General features: G+C 42.8%; 1 protein-coding gene across 1 annotated transcript in view; it reads left to right on the top strand.

The window, feature by feature from the left end:
- The window catches only part of LOC138605856 (serine/threonine-protein kinase 4-like), a 42805-nt gene extending 22473 nt beyond the window's left edge, over positions 1-20332 (top strand). The window contains exons 10-11 of the mRNA XM_069678310.1: positions 6148-6299; positions 16934-20332. Coding sequence (XP_069534411.1) covers positions 6148-6299; positions 16934-17092 — 311 coding nt within the window. The 3' untranslated portion in view covers positions 17093-20332. The remainder of the gene's footprint in view (positions 1-6147; positions 6300-16933) is intronic.

Below are 20332 nucleotides of genomic sequence, written 5' to 3'. Positions count from 1 at the left end.
CCTCGTCACGCAGTCTTAATAATCTGCTGTCAGATTGTGGAAAAAGAAGCTAAACGAGTTCTGTCAAACTGATGATTTCATTATAAAAAGGCAAACGGGTGCGGCTCCGTGGTAAATCTGTAAATAACACATTTAAATCAACCTCTTGACCTTTGAAGCATCATTCAGCTCCCCTCATTGCTTGTCTGTCTGCTGATCCGAACAGATGATACAGGAAAAAGATCAAATGTTTCCTAACAGGCGGGGAACGGTCAAGGCAAAGTTCTCTTAAGCAACTTCTGCTCACTTGACGTGGTCACGGCACCACATGTTGGGTTTCTTATTCTAGTTCATCAACGTTCATCAAAAAGCCTGTGTCTGTGGGTTACAGAGATTCAAACCAGTCTGTGTATTTGAAGAGGACGAAGCATCTTAGTTTCACAAGTGAACTGTTGACCTGCATTCTTTCTAACAGCCAGCAGGGGGTGACTGCACTGGTGGCCATAAAGAAGTCCCTTTTAGATATTCTTCGAGGAAGTCTTCTTCTCTCTTGATTTATTCCCTCAGTAAACATTTTCCAATCTCCAGTTTCAAGTCTTCTTCAACACAGCATGATGTTCATTTAGTCAGTTATGGTAAATTATTGTATTCTTTGCGTCATGGCTACCTGTGATTGACAAGTTGCTACAAAAGCAACCTATGAACCAGGATAGAGACTGTGTGTATCCACACTGACTTCCAAATATGGTCAATTCAACCAACACCAACACCACCAAATGACGTACTGGAGGCTTTAAAACCAATGAGTGACACATGGTGGATATGTCCACTTCTTTGATGTACAGTCGATAATTCAGACCAATTATTGATGTTGTTGGACACAACATGTTTCAGGAGCTGCCACAGACTGTAACAGGTTGACATAGCCCCCGCAACATCAGTAAGGGCCTGTGTCCACTTACAGCAGTTTTTTGCGCTGGCAGCAGCCATGACCTCAACTTTAAAGCGCTTCTCACCGGCACTTACTGTTGCTAGGTTACAAAACTTTTCTGGCGGCACTTCCGCTTCCCTTGGTAGTGATCATTAAGGGCCCGATCAGACAGAACGCGTTTTGCAGCCGTAAAACGCGAGGCGCACCACACTGCCTTTTTTGTGGAAGTAAACACCCGATCAGACAGAGCGCGTTTTAGCAGCTGGGGGCGGCTTTTTATCCTACTGTTGTTAAAGCAACCACCGAATCATTAGCTGTCATTAACCTAACCGTTACATTGTAAACTGACAGAAGGCTCGCCTCTCCTTTCATCCGATTGGACAATGAGAAAAAACGCCCATGACGTCGGGCGCTTTTCTGCTTTGAGTTGAAGTTTTTTCAACTCGAGGCGCTCGGAGCGTTTCCTTAAAAACGCGAGGCGCACAGAGCGGAAAAAAGCGCGGCGCTCTGCAAAGCAAAAGCAGCGCGCGAAAAGCCTCTCATTGAAAACAATGACAGAAAAGCCCCCAGCTGCTGAAACGCGTCCTGTCTGATCGGGCCCTAAGTCTGTTTTAAATCGCTCTGTGTGCCTGATATTCGCTTTTATTCAGGGAATTTTACCAGGAAAACATAAAAACAATGAAAGGAGTCGTGTCCTGGTGTTAGCAGCAGCTCTACACCTGCATATTGCACCTTCAAATAAACGAAACGATTCGCTTCTCCTCCGCTGTTGTTGTTGACAATTCCAACGTAAATTACAGATCCCCTTCTTGATTTTGATTGGTCGGTTAGGGAGAAGTGATATTGACGAGTTCCAAAAGTTGAACTATTTTAAAGAGAGAGCGCTGTGTCGCAGCGACAAGAAACGGCTGCAATGAGGGCGTTTTTGTGCTGAGGACGCTGAGCGCTGAAAACCAGAACTACATTGACTTGTATGGACAACAGGAGCTCCCAGTGCAAAAAACACGCGTTAGTGGACACAGGCCCTACGTTGGTTTGTTGACCACCAATTTGAAGCGTCATCTTCAGAGTCAGAGTCAGAAGTGACCAATGGACAGGACTGAATATGCATTTTTATGTCTTTAATGTGGTTGACAGGTCGCTATGGTAGCAACTTGGGAATCACAGGTAGAAAATATTTATTGACTAAATGCTGTTTTGAAGAAGACGTGAAACTAGAGATTGGAAAATGTTTATTGAGGGAATAAATCAACTGAGAGGTAGGCTGATGTTCTTGAGTTCTTTTTGCAGACAGTGCCCCCTGCTGGCCATTAGAAGGCATGCAGGTTTGAAGCTCTTCTGTATTGTCTTTACTTTTGAAACCAAGAGGCCACCTCTCGTATACAGTCTGTGGTATCTGCTCAGAAATGTGATGTATTTAAAGCTTTTCTGGTTTCTGTTATAAAACACTGAAACACGGCTACATTAACCTCCTGAGACCCCGCGTCCTCATACGGGGACATTACATTTTGGCTTCACAGCACCATAATAATTAATTCTGAGAAACTTAGACCCGTTGGTGTCATTCATGGACACTTTGTCCATCACCATGTGGTCACAAAAGCAAATTACGTTGATCAGTGTACATTCAAGATGGCCGTGATCCCGACCAAAATGTGTTACAGTCGGCCTCTACAGAAAACTCAACCAGGTACAAAACCTCTTCAGATTATACGACCGAAACTTGTTTATTTAATGCGTATGAACAGTTGTAGCTTGATTGTAGCTAATTGTATCAATAGCAAAAAGCTAAAACACCGTTATACACAAGGTACTCACATGAGGACATCGGGACTCTTAATGTAACACAAAGACAATTCTTAGGTTTTATACTTATTAATCCCCAAAAGGTAGGAGAAATTAAAAATGCTTACCAAACAAAAGCTCGGGTCTCAGGAGGCTACGACCGAGTGAGGTCAAACATAAAGTGTTCCTCATGTTGGACACAACAAGGCAGCTTTTTAAGGGACTGAAGTTTAAAGTGAAAAATGATGTTACCACTCCGACACTTATGGTTTTTATAGGAAGCCTTATTGATCAGGGATAACACTTCTTATATTGAGTTACATAACAGATTGTGTTACGTTTCCCTAAATGGGTTAGGGGATGAGGGGAGAAACAATAAATTAAAACCTAGCAAAAAGAAGGGATGAACAAAGTACAACAAAGTTAAAGGAATTTATTAACAAACTAAAGCAAAAAGGAAACACAAAGCGAGCTTCTCTAAACAAAACAGACGCTGTTCTCAGAGACAAAAGACTATAAACCAAAAACTGCAAATAACAATAAACAAACACGAAGGCCTCGAAGAAACGCCCTCCGTCCGCTGAAGGAGTAAACCCGAGCACGAAGACGTCCGTCACACACACAGCCGAATGTCCCTCTGGCCCTGGCTGAAGTGGTAACAGGTGAGCCTGATCACCTGCTGCATCAAAGGGGAAAGTAGCACACAGGAGAGAGAGACACACAACGAAACACAACACAAAACACACAACACTATGGCACTTAACAACTGGCTGGATTAAAGAAGTAAACTTCTCTAACTTTGGAAACGGTCGCTGCTAAAGATCTTGCATGAAGAATCGTTGTGTGCAGGTTTTTACGACATAGATCACCTCCCTTTAATTACTGCGTGGGCTCTGTTACCCTAAACTTTCCTCTCAGAGATGGATGACATTTATAGTGTAATACATCCCAGTAATGAGCACACAAACACAACAGTTCCCCACACATGGCAGAACATATATTATTAGACTGTAAACATGCAGAAGTATAAAAACCACTAGTGTCCGCGCCTCCACATAGTTTGGCACAACAACCAGCGAAGCACAGCAGGTCCCAGTGTATAGGACAGAGAAGCACAGTGGGGAGGAGTCTTTGACCAGTCAGATAATTGCAGCTGATACCAAACAAGAATCAAAGAGACGTTACAGCATGTGTTTTTATGGCTCTGACCTTCTTTAATCTGATTAGGCTGAAAAAACTCCATATTAAGCAAAGTGCAGCTGGTTACCTTAAACATGGACTTTCTCTGAGGTCGGCGGTCTTGGCAGGTTGATGCAGCGAGGAGGCAGCTGGCAGCACATCTGGAGAACACTGAGTGTTTACTCTCTTACATTCGGGAGGACTCTAGACTTTCAATTGACTTTGTGCTCCATGAAAACAAACTACAAGTGAGATCAGCCCAAATGTTAGATATGCTAATGGGAGCCAACGACTTAGTGTGTTGACATTAATCATCATTATCGAGCTAAACAGAAACAAATTCTGACAAATATAAGAGATGGATTGTTTCCTCAGAAGAGTTTAAACTTCCATAAATAACGTTTTGACCACCAGCAGGAGATCGACTGTTAAATAAACCAGCAGCAACAGAACAGTGATTCACTGTTAGCTCACTGTGCTAGCTAACACGTAGGAGGGAATCCCAGTCGTTCAATCTTTCCTGCTGCCGTTAATGTCTGCTGGTCTTTAATTCCACTTTGGTCAACCAACTGTTAAATCTTTATACATCAGTAAGTTTACAGCTTGCTACGGCGTACTGACTGAAGTCTTTGACCTGCACCTGCCTGTCAAAACGTCGTTAGAAATGTGGATGAACGTACATTTGTTGGTTTATCAGGTTTATTGATCTGCTATCCTGTTAACAGAAAAAAAAAGATTGTAAACGAGTTATTAAAGTGGTTGTTAACCCATTCACAACATCTGTGATACTGGTGCCACTAGGGGTGGGAAACGCAGGGTTAACTCATGATACGATATGCGATATGTGGCGCACGATAACAATAATATCACGATACAGCGATTGTGCAATAATTGATATATTGCAAGACAATCATACAACGATCAGCGCTGTCAAAATTTGCCCAAAATGAGGTTCGATTATTCCTTCTAAAGGAATTATTTGAATATCTATTTTTGCACAATATGTGCACAAGAGGACACTCCAATACAACGAGAGACAAACTTACATGCAAAGATTTATTTCTTTAAACAGAAACATGCCTTTTAAAAGATCAACGTATGCTTCCTACACCTGCAACATGAACAAACTAAGACTCAACTAAACTAATCAGGTGACGGTAAAACGGACATTCAGCACACTGAGCGCGCTGCGCTGTGACAGGTATATAACATAAACACACCTGTACCTGTCTGTTATGCTGGGGGTGAGAATCTCTCTCTCTCTCTCTGGTAGGGCTGGGATTTAAATTCTCCGACATCATTACCGCACGATTGTTTTAGCTCGTTTCAGCTCGACTGAAGTTAATTATTAACGTAGCATAGTATAAAGTGACGTTGTGATGCATTCAAGGATGCTCCGTAACCTCGTGAGACAGACGTTTTCTGTTAGCGCGCTCAGAGCCTGAAGCAGAAAGCCAGAGTTAACAGAGTTCATAAACACCTTTGTGATACCTGTTACCCAGTGACAGGAGTGCAGTGATTGTATTCTGACAGACAGATTAGACGCACAGTGGGGAAAATATGCATTTTGAATGTCCGACAGTCCGACCACTAACATTTTAGTCCCGTCCCGTTAACGTTAAAACATACGATTTTTTTTATCAACGATCTATTTTTAGCTCGTCAGCGTCTCGTCTTCGTCTTGGAAACGGATCGTTTCAAACATTTTTCGTCATTGTTTTCGTTAACAAAATGAACACTGACAGATACTCGATCACAGCACAGGAGGCGCCACTAAAGGCCGAGTTATTCACAATAATTTTGACCTCTTTTGATCATCTCAACTTAATAAACTGTTATTTGAAGTTTAACTGAAGAACCGTCTGGTTATTTAAGGCCTCTGTCATTATCAGGATACTCCTTAAACTGGAAACATAATATAACATATAATAATATGATCCTGATTAATATTGATATGGAAAGAAAATGTGATCGAGTACAAACTTTACAAACTCCTGGACTAAAATCTTTGTTGTACTATAATACTATCATACTATAAAGCTTAAAAGCCACTGACCAAGCTGCTTTACTTTACAAGTTAGGAGAGGGAACGGGCTGCCAAGGTAAATACTGAATTATGTATCGTCCACTCTGAGGTTGTCGTCTGGCTGTAAACTGATCTCAGTGTTTGTTCCTTTCTGTTTTAACGTCTTACTGCAGCACAGTTCACCTCCATCAAGAGTCTTCCTGTGCTGCTGCTGTCAGAGATTAAATGTTGATTCTTTGTCTCACAGGGAGAGATGAGACGATGCAGCCAGCCAAGCCGTCCTTCCTCGTGTACTTTGAGCAGAAGGAGATGGAGGTCAACAGCTACAATGACGGAGGAGAAAGAGGAGACAACAACGCAGACAACCGCAAACTGCCCACTGAAGGAGACCTGGAAGTGGTGAGTTAGACACAGTTACAGAATGAAAGTTAGAGATGTGACTGTGTCGGGAAGTAAGACAGACACCAGGTCAATATTGCATTTTATTGTTCTTTTGCTGATGGTAACAAAATCCCCGACAGCTCCTGTCATGGTATTTTGTTTCCTCCATCAAGACAGTGAGTCTGACTTTTCCCTGACTCACAAAAAGACATTAAAAAGAGAGCTCACGTTCTCGCTCTGAGGTCAAGTTAACTTCCACCTGTGGCAAAGATTTCTCTTCAGCTTTGGAAGGAGAAGGAGACATACTCAGACTCAGTTGTTTCAGTCGAGTGTGATTTGGCTGTGCGATCCAAAAAAGCTAGCATTTGCATACGCAGCATAAAAACAAACTCCTGTGTCACCCAAGTCTTATGTTTCACCTCTAAGAGGCTCATTTATCTGAGTTTTTTATCAGCGCCAACTTTTGACAGGACTTTGAAACATCTTAGGCTAGTTACATCTACAGGACATCTGGATCTCAGGTTCTCAGAATAAAATGTTTGGAGACAAACGTTGCTCATAACTGCGCTTGGTAAAAACCTAATGAACAATGAACTCGGACCTTTTTATTGTAATGTTTGTTAACGGCCCGTCTTGCTGTTGCTCCCACATTGCTCTGTTTACTGTGACGTAGGTGAAAAAACAACAAAAGGAATAGCTGAAATTCAACAGAAAAAATAAGAGTTGATTAAGAGTCATCTCGACTGATTAGAATAATTGGCTTTAAGGGGGCAGACCTGAAATACCAAATGATGCTGTGCAGAGAGGTCGGTGCTGTCCGTGTAAAAGGACGATAGAACCACTGCAAGCATCATCACTGCTCTGTGTGAGTACACTAATGTTGTGCATTTAAACAATGGCCTTCACCCAGACAATAAGACCTTATACGCTTCTATGTTGGCTGTTTGTGAGGCCTGATATAATCCAGCAGTGTGAAGCACTTCTGCTGTTAACTAACACTAGTATTCCTAGTGTGACAATACAGTCGATTAAACCCCGGATATTTAAGGCCACAATTAATGTGCATGTCTACTGTCACATCAGTTGTTTAGAATGAATCGAACCCTGACCTTTGACCCAAGTCAGACTGGATCCACATTATAGTCGCTGTGATCAGGTCACATAGGGTCTATTTTATGTCTGTGTGAAAGTAGGTCCAAAACCAGAATAAATCTGCACAAACTTACTGTAACATCTGTTTCAAAATGAGAGCAGAAAAGTAGTTTTTGGACAAAGCAGTTCATCTGAACTTTAAATGTCTGTCTGGTCGAAGGCGTTTTGGATCGGAGCAACTTATTCTCAGCTGAGTTCAGAAAGTGTCTCCTAAACTCAGGTTCTGTCATGGTTCTGTGTCACAACAGCCTGTGAAGACGTCTAATTTTAAGGACGTATGTATTTTACATTTAAAACGTCTTACACTGTTGAAATCAAAGAATTAAGTCTTATTTAAAACATTTTCTTGTCTTGTCACAGGTTGGCCACTCTAGGTTTGAGTTAGTTGACATAAATATTTGTTGACACTTTAGTTTGGCTAACCTTGTTCTCGTCTTTCAGACCACCTCTGTGAAAAGGATTTTATACGAGTGAAAAGCAGCGGCCGTTTGTTTTGCTATAGGACATATGAGCAGGACAAATAGCTGCTGCTGGAATTAAATATTAAATATGTGACCTTTAAATACGAGGTGCTTTCTCCTCCCAGACCTCCTCTCTGCCTGTTCAGCTTTAGGTTCTCAGAGGAGCTTCTTCTTTCTCTTCTGCTGCAAAGCACAACAGGAAATAATGCTCCAACAACAACCTGTGTTACTCAGATTACAATCTCTTAGTCGGGATCATTACAAAAAACAAAGGCTACATTTCTGCACCGGTTATTGTTGTATATTCAGCGATGATGATGAAGTGTTTGAATGCCGTGAAATGATGAAACATAAGATGGTGTACCAGCATGCAGGACACGTCTCTGTAAAAGATTACGACTGTGCATCTGCATAGCTGCTGTTCATCTGAGTGTGTGTGTGTGTGTGTGTGTGTGTGTGTGTGTGTGTGTGTGTGTGTGCTAGGGCTGGGTATCGATGAGGATTTCTCAATTCAATTCAATTCCGATTCACAAGGTCCCGATTCGATTCGATTTGATTCGATATCGATTTGGTTTGGGGTATTTCAGTTAGAATATCAACGCAGCTCTAACCTGGTGCGTTATTAATGTGCAAAATGTAAGAATAGAAAATAAGAATTGACCCTAAAGAAGTTACATCATATACTTTATATCTAACTTGACCAACACACAGCAGTCAGCACAATATTAACATATTTATGAATTAGACAGCTGATGATTTTCAGTCTGAACATCTGGCTCATGGTTTTGATTGAAGGAACTGGGGTATATCTTGTGCGAGATTTGGCCACGAGATCTCACAGAGCGAAGAACAAAGCCACACGAGACTAAGAGATATAGGGAAAGGCATACTGAATAACAACATGCTGAAAATACACTCGCGGCCAAAGCCAAACATAAACATCAGAGCAAAACTAACTTACATATTCATGGACGCACACACGATGAAAAGAGTCCGTCAGCAATCTCTGATGTCTCTGTATTAGCTGCAGTAAACGAGTCCGGGCAGGTCTCCCTCACTGCTGTGTTTTGAGTCGTGCTGCGTTCAGGGGCGCTCAGAAACATGAGTGATCAGACACGTTTTTACACAGATTTTTAAAGATCGATCTCGGGATGAATTAATCGATATTGGGTCATTCAAATGAGAATCGATTCGAATTGGAAAAATCTATTTTTTAAACCCAGCCCGAGTGTGTGAGAATACTGTAACGGGTTCCTTTTGAGACTTAGACCTGTTCCCTCGTGCATTTCAAGGTGTTACGCTAACGGACCCTGACAGGTAACCGCTCACTGAACCGGACTTTCACTCATGTTCTCCTTGATCTTTAATACTGTAAGTGTTCACTGGGAATACACACACACACACACAGACACACACACACACACAGAGCATCATTCCAGTAGGTGCTTACACATTGCTGACACCAACACACTACACGTTGTCTTCAGTGAGATTATAAATAATAGATCGTTTTTCATGCAGCTCTTTACAAAACAAAGGAACAAAGTGATCTACGTGGATGAAGCAGGATAAAGATGTTTCTGCAACGAGGCGTATAAAAGTAAAACAGTAATAAAGTGGAATAAAACACCCAACAACAATTAAAGGTAAAAGACATGTTGGAAATAGAAACCATCAGCTGCTTTGATCAAGAGAAAAGTGTTTATTTTTAAAGATCTCTTCTATTCTGGAGGTAACTGGATCAAGTCTGCCATCACTGCGATTAACGTATACAGTTAACATGCATTATTATTAGTTATACAACAGTTAGTTCTGACAACATCACCAAGACTTTTCACTCTGTGTATCACTCCGCCTCAGCCAGGTGTTCTGCATACTGCTAGTTAACATCACAGCAGACCGCGTGTGTCTACACTGATCAGGCTGGTACCTCTGAGTCACACAGCAGACTCTTCTTTCTCTGCTTGATGATAAATTAAAACAGATTAACGTACGTGATAAAAACAGCTGATCTGTGGTCACCTTTACACACAGAGTGCAGGAGGATGTTTGGGTTGCTTGGCAACAAAAGTCCAGTTTCAGTGAAGTTGTGGAACTAGCTGAGTTGGTGGAGCAAAAACAATCTGTTGCTGATTGTTCCTGTTTATTACTTTTTGCCGCTTGTATCGCTGCAGTGCGCACTCGGCCTGCAGGATATGCAGTACATCACTCCCTTCGTGAGCTTAATTCAAGCCTAAACGACCAATTAAAGCACCGACACAAAAAAACAAACACAAAAACAACAAACAAAAGATTCAGTTTATCTTCTTTGTTCTTCAGTTGCAGCTCAGGGCTCCGGTGAACCAAAATAACTTTTAATTGTATTAGTAAAATAATCTTTAAACCCGTTACAGTGTTAGGATTAAACGCTTCTGTTCTCATTACTCAAAATGTCTTGTTTATAACAACCATTAGGCCCAATCCAGTAAAACATGGAATCATCTAATTGCTAAGGATTTAAATGATGAATGTAGAGACCTTACATTGCATATGTATTCCTCTCATTACTAATTAATGGGGTTTTTGACATCTTTTGTTGTTCCAATAGTTTAAAACCTGTGTTTTTTCTTTGGTGTGTAAGGGCTGCCTTCTGTTAGGTGTGTTCCTTTGCGCTTTGTCATGTAGCAACTTCCCGGCCGGGGCTTTATATAAGAAGTGGATGTAGCCGCTTGGTTCCAAAAGTTAGGCCTTGAAACTACATTATGTCCAGCAGGGGGCGACTCTGAAAATGATCCTTCCTCTCTCTTGATTTATTCCCTCAGTAGTGGTCTCAGTCTCAAGTTTCTCAACACAGCATGATGTTCATTTAGTCACTGATGCTCCCATTTAGAATCACACAGACCAGGAAGAGGGGAGGGTTTAGGGCGGGGCTACCTGTGATTGACAAGTTCCTCCTGTCGACCAGGATAGATGTGGATCTACCCTCTTGTAAAATAATGGTGACTTTTGGCTCTGAAAACCTAAATGCCATCCTGAATCTTTAAAGCGGTGGCTGACATCACAGTGGCTCCGCCCCCTTATAAACAGTCTTTGGCTCAGGTGTGTGGCGATGCAGTCGTCACCACTGTTTGCTTGATGTTGGTTTGTTGTCTCCGGGGCTTAAAAGGAATTTGATGTTAGGTACAGAGAAGGTATCTGACAGGTATCAGTAGTCTCACTCGTAAAGTGTATGTGCACAGACAGCAGGACCTGAGAGCATAAAACAACTGGAGTAAAACTCTAAGTATCTGTGGGTGCTTTACTGCACCATTTGGATTATCAGGCACTTACTCTAAATAGGCTGCAAAAGGAAATAGGCTTCACTTGATGACACAAATCCCACTCGGGGGGGATTTATTGTTCCATTAGACTTTCAAATGTGAGGATAAAAAGCTAATTTCTTCTGGGATCTTCAGAACGCTCGCTCGCTGACAGCTTCTTGCTGACTGTGTTTAAATTTAGATCTGTCTGCTGGGCTATTCTTGGTGTTTTACTACCACATGGTTTTCTTTATGTAGCATCCAGAACATCGTGGTGTCGGCTCTTTGGAAACTCTGCTGTTTCCAGCAGTTTGTTTTCAGATGTGGATCTCTTTCTCTCTGTTGTATCTCTGGACTCGGTCAGGTCGGGTTAGGGGTGTCAAGTTTCAACACTTCTTAAAACACACTCATATCAAAACAGCTGCTTTAGTTTTGAGCTTATTTTTAAGCTTTATTTTGCTGCCTTGTCCAGTATTGACTGTTTTATCAGTGGCTTATTCTCCAGCCTGTCCAGTAGTGTGACAACACAGCGGAGATTCGGTGGGAAAGCACTAACATACATTATTTATGAGCAGACGACGGAGAGCAACCTCCATCAATGGCTCCGTTCTCTCTCCACTTCGCTCTGTTTTCCTCCATTACCTATTTTTATTCTTCACTTCACATTGGTTTTTATTTTTCCGTCCTTCCTCTCTGCTCAGCACACATCTTCAGGAGACAGACAGACAGGAGGTGAACCCCCATCAACATGTCCTTTCAAACTCTGACAGATCAGTATCGTAAAGAGACTTCGTGCTGATGTCGTTTTCCATCCGTAACACCCAACAGCCTTCTGGTCCCCGTCGTGTGATCACTGAATGTAACTACTGCTAGAGCTGACAGGGTTTGAGTTTTGGTTAAATGGACAAGAGTTCATGTGTGATCTGATGTCTTTTAATAAATCATGTATGAGACAGATGTTTAATAATATGAAGGCAGGTTTACAGACGGTGGAGACGTGTGAAGGTTGATTGCAGAGATTTAGAGCCAAAGCACCGACGTCCTGAACATGATGGTTTGTTAGTCTGGACTTTTTGAACACCTGCAGTAACCGACGTTTTTGGCTGCTTCATCACGGTTATTGTTGTTATATAAAGGTGTTTATTTTGGCTGTGTTCCAGGGACATTATACAGCTCTGTATGTTTCATTGTGAGGCGGTGTGTGTTGTGTGTGTGAAGGAGAGGGAGCGGCAGAGCATGTCGGATGTAAGGTCAGAGCTAAATGTTTAATGAAGAAGAGTTTCTCTGTATACGTTTCTCAGTAAATAAAACATGGCAGCTTTGCACCTTCAGGGCAGAATGTTATACAGAGGCTAAAGTCCGAAAATAATTCAGAAGAAATATCAATACATGTCTGTTTGTTTGTACCATCCATTTTATTTCCCCAGTAAGGTGACCTCGCTCTCATGGAGGCAGACCTTTCTCCTCACTTCAACCTGAGATCTCAAACTGACCACAAGTTCAGACTTCAGCAAAGTTACAGGAAAAAACTGGATTCTTTATCGAGGAGTCGACTTTGAGGGATGGGCATTTCAAGCTAAAATACTGTTCGATATTCACTGGGAATTATTCAACTGTTATTTTTTCGAGGGACTTCCGTACAGAACTCTGTGACAGCTGCAGAAGTTTTTGCATTTTTCTCCAGTTCCAAATCTCACAGCGCCCCACACCCCGTTCACCAGCACTAACCCTTAAATTCCACAGGATCCGTCTCCGGCGCGTTCTGTATTTGCCGTGAACTCGGGAGTCAATGCTCCAGATTCCTCAGCGCGCGCCGCTGTCCGTCTCGGGCACGTCCCAGAAGCGTCTCTCCGCTCTGCTCCACTAAAGATACGCGCCGGGTCCATTTTTGACGGAGGCTGCTTCAAGCACACGTCACGCTGAACAGAGCAGATCGTTCCAAACAGGAAGTCACACACGAAAACAGCATATGGCATCTGGTCATTTCACAATAAAACACCATGTACAGACCGGTACAGACTCCTGTTTTCAGAACAACAACACACTGAAATCTTGAACAAAGAACACTTTTAATGAAGTAGTGTCCTCTGCCATGGTAGAAGCACAAAAATCACGTAATGATCTCCAAATGAGCAGATAATCAACCTCGAGGTGCAACAGAAGGTGTGAACTGTTTGTGTGTTGCTTTGTTTTCGCGTGACGAAAATGTGAAATTATAGTTAATCAATAACGGCCACGAGAAGCTGGTAATAATCCCTTAATAACAGTTGCAGCTTAAAAAAGCCTACAATTAAGAAATCTGCCAATTATTGGATCAACACTCCAATAATTGTTCACTTTTTAATTAAGTGATTATTAATTTTTGCACGTCTTTGTCTGATTAGTAAACCGAACCATTTGCGTTTCTGACGGTTAGAACACATCGAGATGATTCATCATGAAAATAATCAGCACGTTAAATATTAGCTATTAGACTTAATACACCTCTCCATCGTGATCCATACGTTTAATGTTTTAAATTTTTGTGGATTTTCTGGATTTTCAAATATAAATCATCAATAACAGGAATTCTGGCAGTGAAACCTGCTCCTCTGGCAGCGCTGTGGAGCTGCTGAGCCAACCTCAGCTTTCTGCCAGAGCCTTTTGAACGTACATGAAATATATAGAGAGTTTACGTTTGTGGAAATGTTTTGGTTCACGTTGTAGATTATTTCTGTCACCAATCAGCCCGGTTGATGATTAATTTGGGATCTACATTGATCATTAGCACAAAATATTTCACGGTTCAAACTGATCAGAGGTTTTGGCCTTCAGTGTCTGTTTCACCTTGACCCTGGTGGTCCAGTCGTAGGACCTTCTCTCCTCACGGTTATCCGTTTTAGTGGTCGCCAGTGTTATTTTAGCCCCATTGATCGAGGGTAATAAATAGCTGGAGGGCAGAGTGCTGCTGGTAAGAGCTGAGAGGGGGAATCCCTCGGGGGGGGGAGAGATAAAGCAGGCTTCAGGTCTGAGGCCTCCTGCAGGGAGGAGGGAGATTGAATAAATGTCAATAGACGAATCCTTTCAAAGCTACTAGAACAGATCCTCTGATCAGCTCCTTGATTACCCGTGTCATGCTTCAGATATTTTTAGGTTGTGCTAAAGATTTCCTAAGTGTTCGTTAATGGACTGTGCCGATTGATCTTTAGGGAGGAAGTCATCAAACCCTCCTTCTGCTCGGGAGTGTTTACGACAGCAGCTAACTCGCTTTGTATCCTCACTGAGCCGGGTGTGTTTGTCCCATCCAAGAGGAAGAACCTCCGGAGTTTAATGAAGCCAACGTAGATGGTGCCAAAAACTGCAGTTCCTCCAGTGGCCACTTGAGGCTGGCTCCAAAAGTGAGTCCGTCCCCATAGAGCCCCATGTTAACATGTCCATCTTTGTATTAGGAGTGAACAGCTCTCCTCCTACAGCCTGGAGGAGAGGGATGAGGTGACTGGTTCTTTGAAGTGACCCGTTTGGTGTCACTGCTCGCTCTACTAGCCGAGATGTGAGCGAGTGAGCGGCCAGTTTGCTACGTTCCACAAGCTCGCTTCACCATTTAAGTCTTATAGAAGAAGAAGTCCATTTATCACCACAAATTTCACTTTGTGGAAAAGATGGTTGTTACTTAGCTAATTAGCCAGCTATGAATTAGCCTTGAGCAGTCCAAAAACTAATGGGAGACTTCACGGTGGCTACATCGTCTTCCATGATACAGTCTCTGGTACCGTCCTCTCGTTTTCAGGTCATTTAGGAAGGTTTTAGAAAACTTTGTGAAGGATAATTCAGAGTTTCAAACTTCTCTCTGTCCTTGGAAACATCGACCCCTTGTGGAGCTTTGCTGAAGCTGTCAATCCTTCAGATAGAGTTTACACAGCTTACACAGTTTACACAGCAGAACTGTCGATGTTGTATTTCCCATTTTATCTTCTCGTCTATGTTGGCATAAAAGCGTTCAGGAAAGAACTTATTTTCTTCTGTAGCTTTTTAGACGGATGAACAAACTTAGATTTTCTAAATAATAAACCCAAGAGGCTTTCAGTGATTGCACAAAAACAGCCCGAGGCGCCGGTGAAAACAGTGGCTTTTATATTTGCTTCAGTCACTTAAAAAACAAACAAAAGAAATCTTTGAGTGTTGTACCCTGCACCCAACGGAGGGATTGAAAAACAATGCCATCTACGTCCTCAGCAAGTTAGAAATAATCTGACTGATAATCTCGAAAATCACTTGTTGCAATCTCATGAAACCCAAGCTGCAGACGCCGGTTTAGCTCCGCGGTTAAACCGCTCCTCCTGTATGAGGAGGCGACTGTCACTGATGCAGCAGCCGCGGGTTCTGACACTGTTCACTGCCCTCTCTCTCTAAATAAAGGTATAAAGAGCCAAAAAATACATGGCCAAAAAGTGACTTACCAACAGTACAAATATTCAGCATCATCACCTCATAGGCACCAGGCTGTCTGTTAGGACCGCCCCCTAAAGTCAGAGATTCCAGTCATCATTGGAGAAGAACCAAAGAGGACTCACATTTTGTCCATCTGATCTCTGCAGTGTTTCTGCTGCACCTTTGTTCACAAAGCAGTGAAGGAGTGACGGCGTGACAGGCTGCAGACTTCACAAACTGACTATCAACACCCTCCAGTGTTCAATGCCCATGGTTTTTACCAGGAGACAAATCATCTAAAAATGTCTCTTCTTCTTCTTCTTCTTCTGCTTCGTCTTCGTCTTCGTCTTCGTCTTCTTCTTCTTCTTCTTCTTCTTCTTCTTCTGCTTCTTCTTCGTCTTCGTCTTCTTCTTCTTCTTCTTCTTCTTCTTCTTCTTCTTCTTCTCTCTCGCCCTGTTTTCACCTATGGTGTCAAACACAGCAAAATAAATAAATCCAAGTGGCAACTTTTAAACTTTTTAATCGGAGAAGCCAAATTGGCAATTTTTATAACATGAAGGGTCAAACTGCAGGATGGACCTGTACTTGATGTTGTGGCCTTGTGGAAGTGCAACATTAAAGCCAGGCTGAGGCTGGAGTTCTGCTTCCACAGGGCCACCGGGAACATGGAAAGGTTCCTGCAGCTGTGGGGTTATGAGGACGTACTGCGCTGTGTGTCTGATCAGGCAGAGCTGAGGTTCAGTGATTGTCTTGGCTGAGAGGTATTTTGTTTTTTGAACGTAAAGTCACGTCTGCCTGTTGTTGTTTGAATATGTAAATAAAGTGTTTGTTAAAATTCTTCTTCTTCTTCTTCTTCTTCTTCTTCTTCTTCTTCTTCTTCTTCTTCTTCTTCTTCTTCTTCTTCTTCTTCTTCTTCTTCTTCTTCTTCTTCTTCTCCTCCTCCTCCTCCTCACAGATCCTGTGTGTAAAACCAGTACAATTGTGGATTAAAGCAGTTTCAAGTTAAAAGTGTGTTTCTCTGAAGCTCTTTGGCGGGGCATGGAGCCGAGCTGACCTCAGCTTTCTCTCTATTTCCAGACTTCAGATGATAAATATCCTTCATGCGCTCAAGTGATGAAGCTAAGAAATGTTTTCATTGTTGGCCGTCAGCCGGCACTTAAAGAAAGCTCTGACGAATGAGCACCTTACAGCTCAGACATGACACTGCTGTACATGAATAAATGATGAGTTGGGTCCTGCTCTCTTCTATGCAACATTTAGAAGTGAGAGTAAGCACATTTTTGGAGTTTGATCATCTGTTTGTGTAATAGACCATGGGTCAGAGTAAGAGCGTATGTCCTGTGTGTTTGTGCAGGTGAGCACGTGGTCGGTGGAGGAGCTGCGTCTGCGTCTGTCCTCTCTGGACCCTCAGATGGAGCAGGAGATCGAGGAGATCCGGCAGCGCTACCAGGCCAAGAGGAGGCCCATCCTGGACGCCATCGAGGCCAAGAAACGGCGGCAGCAGAACTTCTGAGACGCCGCTCCGGACTCCTCACAGAAACAGCCGGATGTTTATCTCTGTGGTCCGGAAGCGTCCGAACACAGCGCACGTTACGTCCGGAGTAACTGAGGAGACGACACAGCTGGAGGTGACGTCAGGAAAACAGTGACCCTGCTGAAGAACGTCCAAAGAGCTGTTCTCTGTTCCGCAGAATATATTTGACATTTATTGTGTTTATTTGATTTTAGGTCCATGTTCCTTTTTTCTGCCGTCTTTTGAAAATCTGGAATCTTCAAGAACTTCTTTTTCTTTCAGTTTTTTTAAGACAGATCAAGTGAGAGGTTCGTCTGACTTCACCAGCAGCTCATCTGCATCGTCATGCCGTGAACACCTCTGGTGATCGACTCAAAGCCCCTCAGATATTTTTTTACCTGATCCTGTGGTACTAGATGATTTTACCTGCTGACTGTTGAACTAAGGTACTCTGAATGCCTCGAGTGTTTCCTCTCATTGTAAAAGATGCTGGACTATCTGGACACGTGTGTCGTCTTCAGACGGATCATTCCCCGACCTTAGAGATGTGAAACGCACAAAAAGGCTGAACATGCTGATTATTAGTTAGTGTAAGCACAAAGCTGCCTCCTTTAAAGCTACAGGTTATAAACATGGATCAAATACTCCAGATTAATGTGAACAAAACTCGATCTACTGTCGGCCGTATCGGATATTAATAGGTATAAAAGTAGGGGATATAACAGGATTATATCTTTAGTTTCTCTATTTCGGTACAAGTCTCAGTTTTCTCCCTGCAGCGCTGATGATGCAGTTATCACTGAAGTCTCTCGTTATCGTTCATCATGTTTTATTTCCACACATGCGTCTTCAGTCGAATGAAATGATTATATTTCTCGCCCACTCTTGCCTGTAAAGAAAACACTTGTCTCTGCTTCAGCGTGCAGACACACTGCTGAAACACTTCAGTGAAGTTCTGCGAGCAGACGGAGTGGATCTGGATGTTTCTCCTCATTGAATCACTGAATGAAACATTCAGTTTAACTCGGGCAGCTGTTGGTGATCACTCCTTTGTTTTCATCCTCTTCAAACAAACTATAAGTTCGATGTTAGATGATATCCACACAGAGCTGCATGTGTGACGTCCACGGTCGGCTCTGCCTGTTACTCTTGATGTTCCTGGCTGACGGTCTCTTTGACTGTTTGCTTCATCTGAGCGTCGAGTTCGTTTCTTTTTCTGTATCTGTAGTCATCCGCCTTTTCGATAGCTCTGGTGCTAACTCTGGAGTTTACATTTGTTAGAGTTTAAAATTTGCACAAAGCGGGCGGCACGGTGGTGCAGTGGTTAGCACTGTCGCCTCACAGCTAGAAGGTTCCTGGTTTGAATCCCGGTTCAGATGTAGCGGGCCTTTCTGTGTGGAGTCTGCATGTTCTCCCCGTATATGCGTAGGTTCCCTCCGGGTTCCCCGGCTTCATTGGTGACTCTAAAATGACCCGTAGGTGTGAGAGTGAAAGGCTGTCTGTCTCTGTGATCAACTGGCAATCAGTCCAAGGCGTCCCCCGCCGCGGCCCTGGGCAGGATAAGCAGTTTAGGTGACGGATGGACGTGCACAGAGCAGAGTGTTTTAGGGGAATGAGATGGAAACATTGTGTGTCACCTTCAGCGCCCTTCTGTGTTTTAATTTGCGTTTTAATTTCACTGTCCAGCTTCTGTTTTCGTTCCTCCGTCGGCTATAAAAAGAGCTGGTGGGACAGATTTATGGAAGACATTCAACAAAGCTTTTATCTGCTGGATTTATGAGTGTGATCTGGCACCGCGGGCCGAACCAAAAAGTGCCAGGAAGCCGCAGACCGGAGCTGGCGTCGAGCCGCGTCTGATTTACTTCCGACATTCCTCGGAGCCGCTCGGCCGCTCGTCACATCTGCACAACACATACGGGAGGGTTTCTATTTTTCTACGTAGGTTTAGAGGTGACGCGGTCAGGCGTTTGATCGCAGGGCGTCAGAATGAAAAGCAGCTTCTCAGGTCATGAAACTCCTCAGGGGTGTAAAATAACACGAGCACCTCTCAGCTCTGTTTGTATATTGTGATGAATCTGACGAGTTACAGGGTTCAACCCCAGAACGAGACTCGGCCATTAAATGATTCCTCTGAGTGTGAAGCCGAGTCAGAACAGACGTGTTTCATGGGAGGAACCTTCCAGATGCAGACCTGACATCAGAATAAAGGCTGTGAGTTTCTGTTCTGTGTTACAAGAAAAACAAAAAGGGATTTATTTTTCTTTCCGCCTTATTTTGGACGTTGTGCTGTTTTTTGTGCCGGGTGATTTTAAGAGCCAAACCGCTGAAAAAAAGGGAAAGTTTTTGAATAATGGAGCTGATTTTTATTAAAATGTGACGTCTGATGTGTTCGGTGCTCTGATGATCAGAAAATAAGTCGTAATCACTGGAGAAGAGAAACTCTTCGGATGTTTTGGCATCAGATTAAACTCGACCTGCTTTATTTTATTCCGTCTTCTTCTGACAAACTTAAACTAGGGATGCATGATTACTGCGTCTCTGCTGATATTGTCAAACTCATTTTGGACATGGTGTTCCTCCACCGTCTGCATGTAGTGGAATAACATGCTCTTATTTAGCTTTCCAAAATGTCCACATTCACTGGGCTGAATAACTTTAAATCATCTCACTGTGCAGAGCGCCGTCTTCGTTGGGCTCTGATGTTATTTAATGTTGAAGCTTTTATCGGCCGCTGACGTGCAGGTCTTCTGGTGCATGTTAACAGCTTTCTTTGACTGTCTCAGCCTCAAACGCAGCCTCGTTTTAAACAAGGCAGAAACAAACGTCCGATCAACAAGAACTGGTTAATGATCGATGCATCAGACTTTACGTCAGGATCACAGTCGGGAAACGTCTCAGACGGACGGTCCAGTGATTCTGAAGGATGAATGAACCAAACTCTCATTTGTCCTCGAGAACTCAAAGCTCATTTCCTCCCGATGAATGTTTTCATTATCTGGAGGAAACGAGTTTGTTTTTGTCAACATATCAAAATATTTCCGTGATGATCTCAGGGCATTAAAGAATAACCGCGAGCTCAGTTCTCAGCGTCAGAAGAAAACATGTCTGCGTCATATTTACTTTCAGGTCGGGTGCGTGCTCTTAGAGAATTATACTGTACCAATTATGCTGCCTGAATCCTGCTGAAACATTCAGAGTGAATGAAAACAAACCACTGTTATTTATTTTCATCGTTCATCA

Source organism: Semicossyphus pulcher, unplaced genomic scaffold (genome assembly GCF_022749685.1).
Source record: "Semicossyphus pulcher isolate SPU_LCO1_2020_fin unplaced genomic scaffold, fSemPul1.0.p SCAF_3, whole genome shotgun sequence".
NCBI classification, from domain to species: domain Eukaryota; kingdom Metazoa; phylum Chordata; class Actinopteri; order Labriformes; family Labridae; genus Semicossyphus; species Semicossyphus pulcher.
Note: the sequence above shows the minus strand (reverse complement) of the source record. Positions and strands in the feature narration are given on the sequence as shown.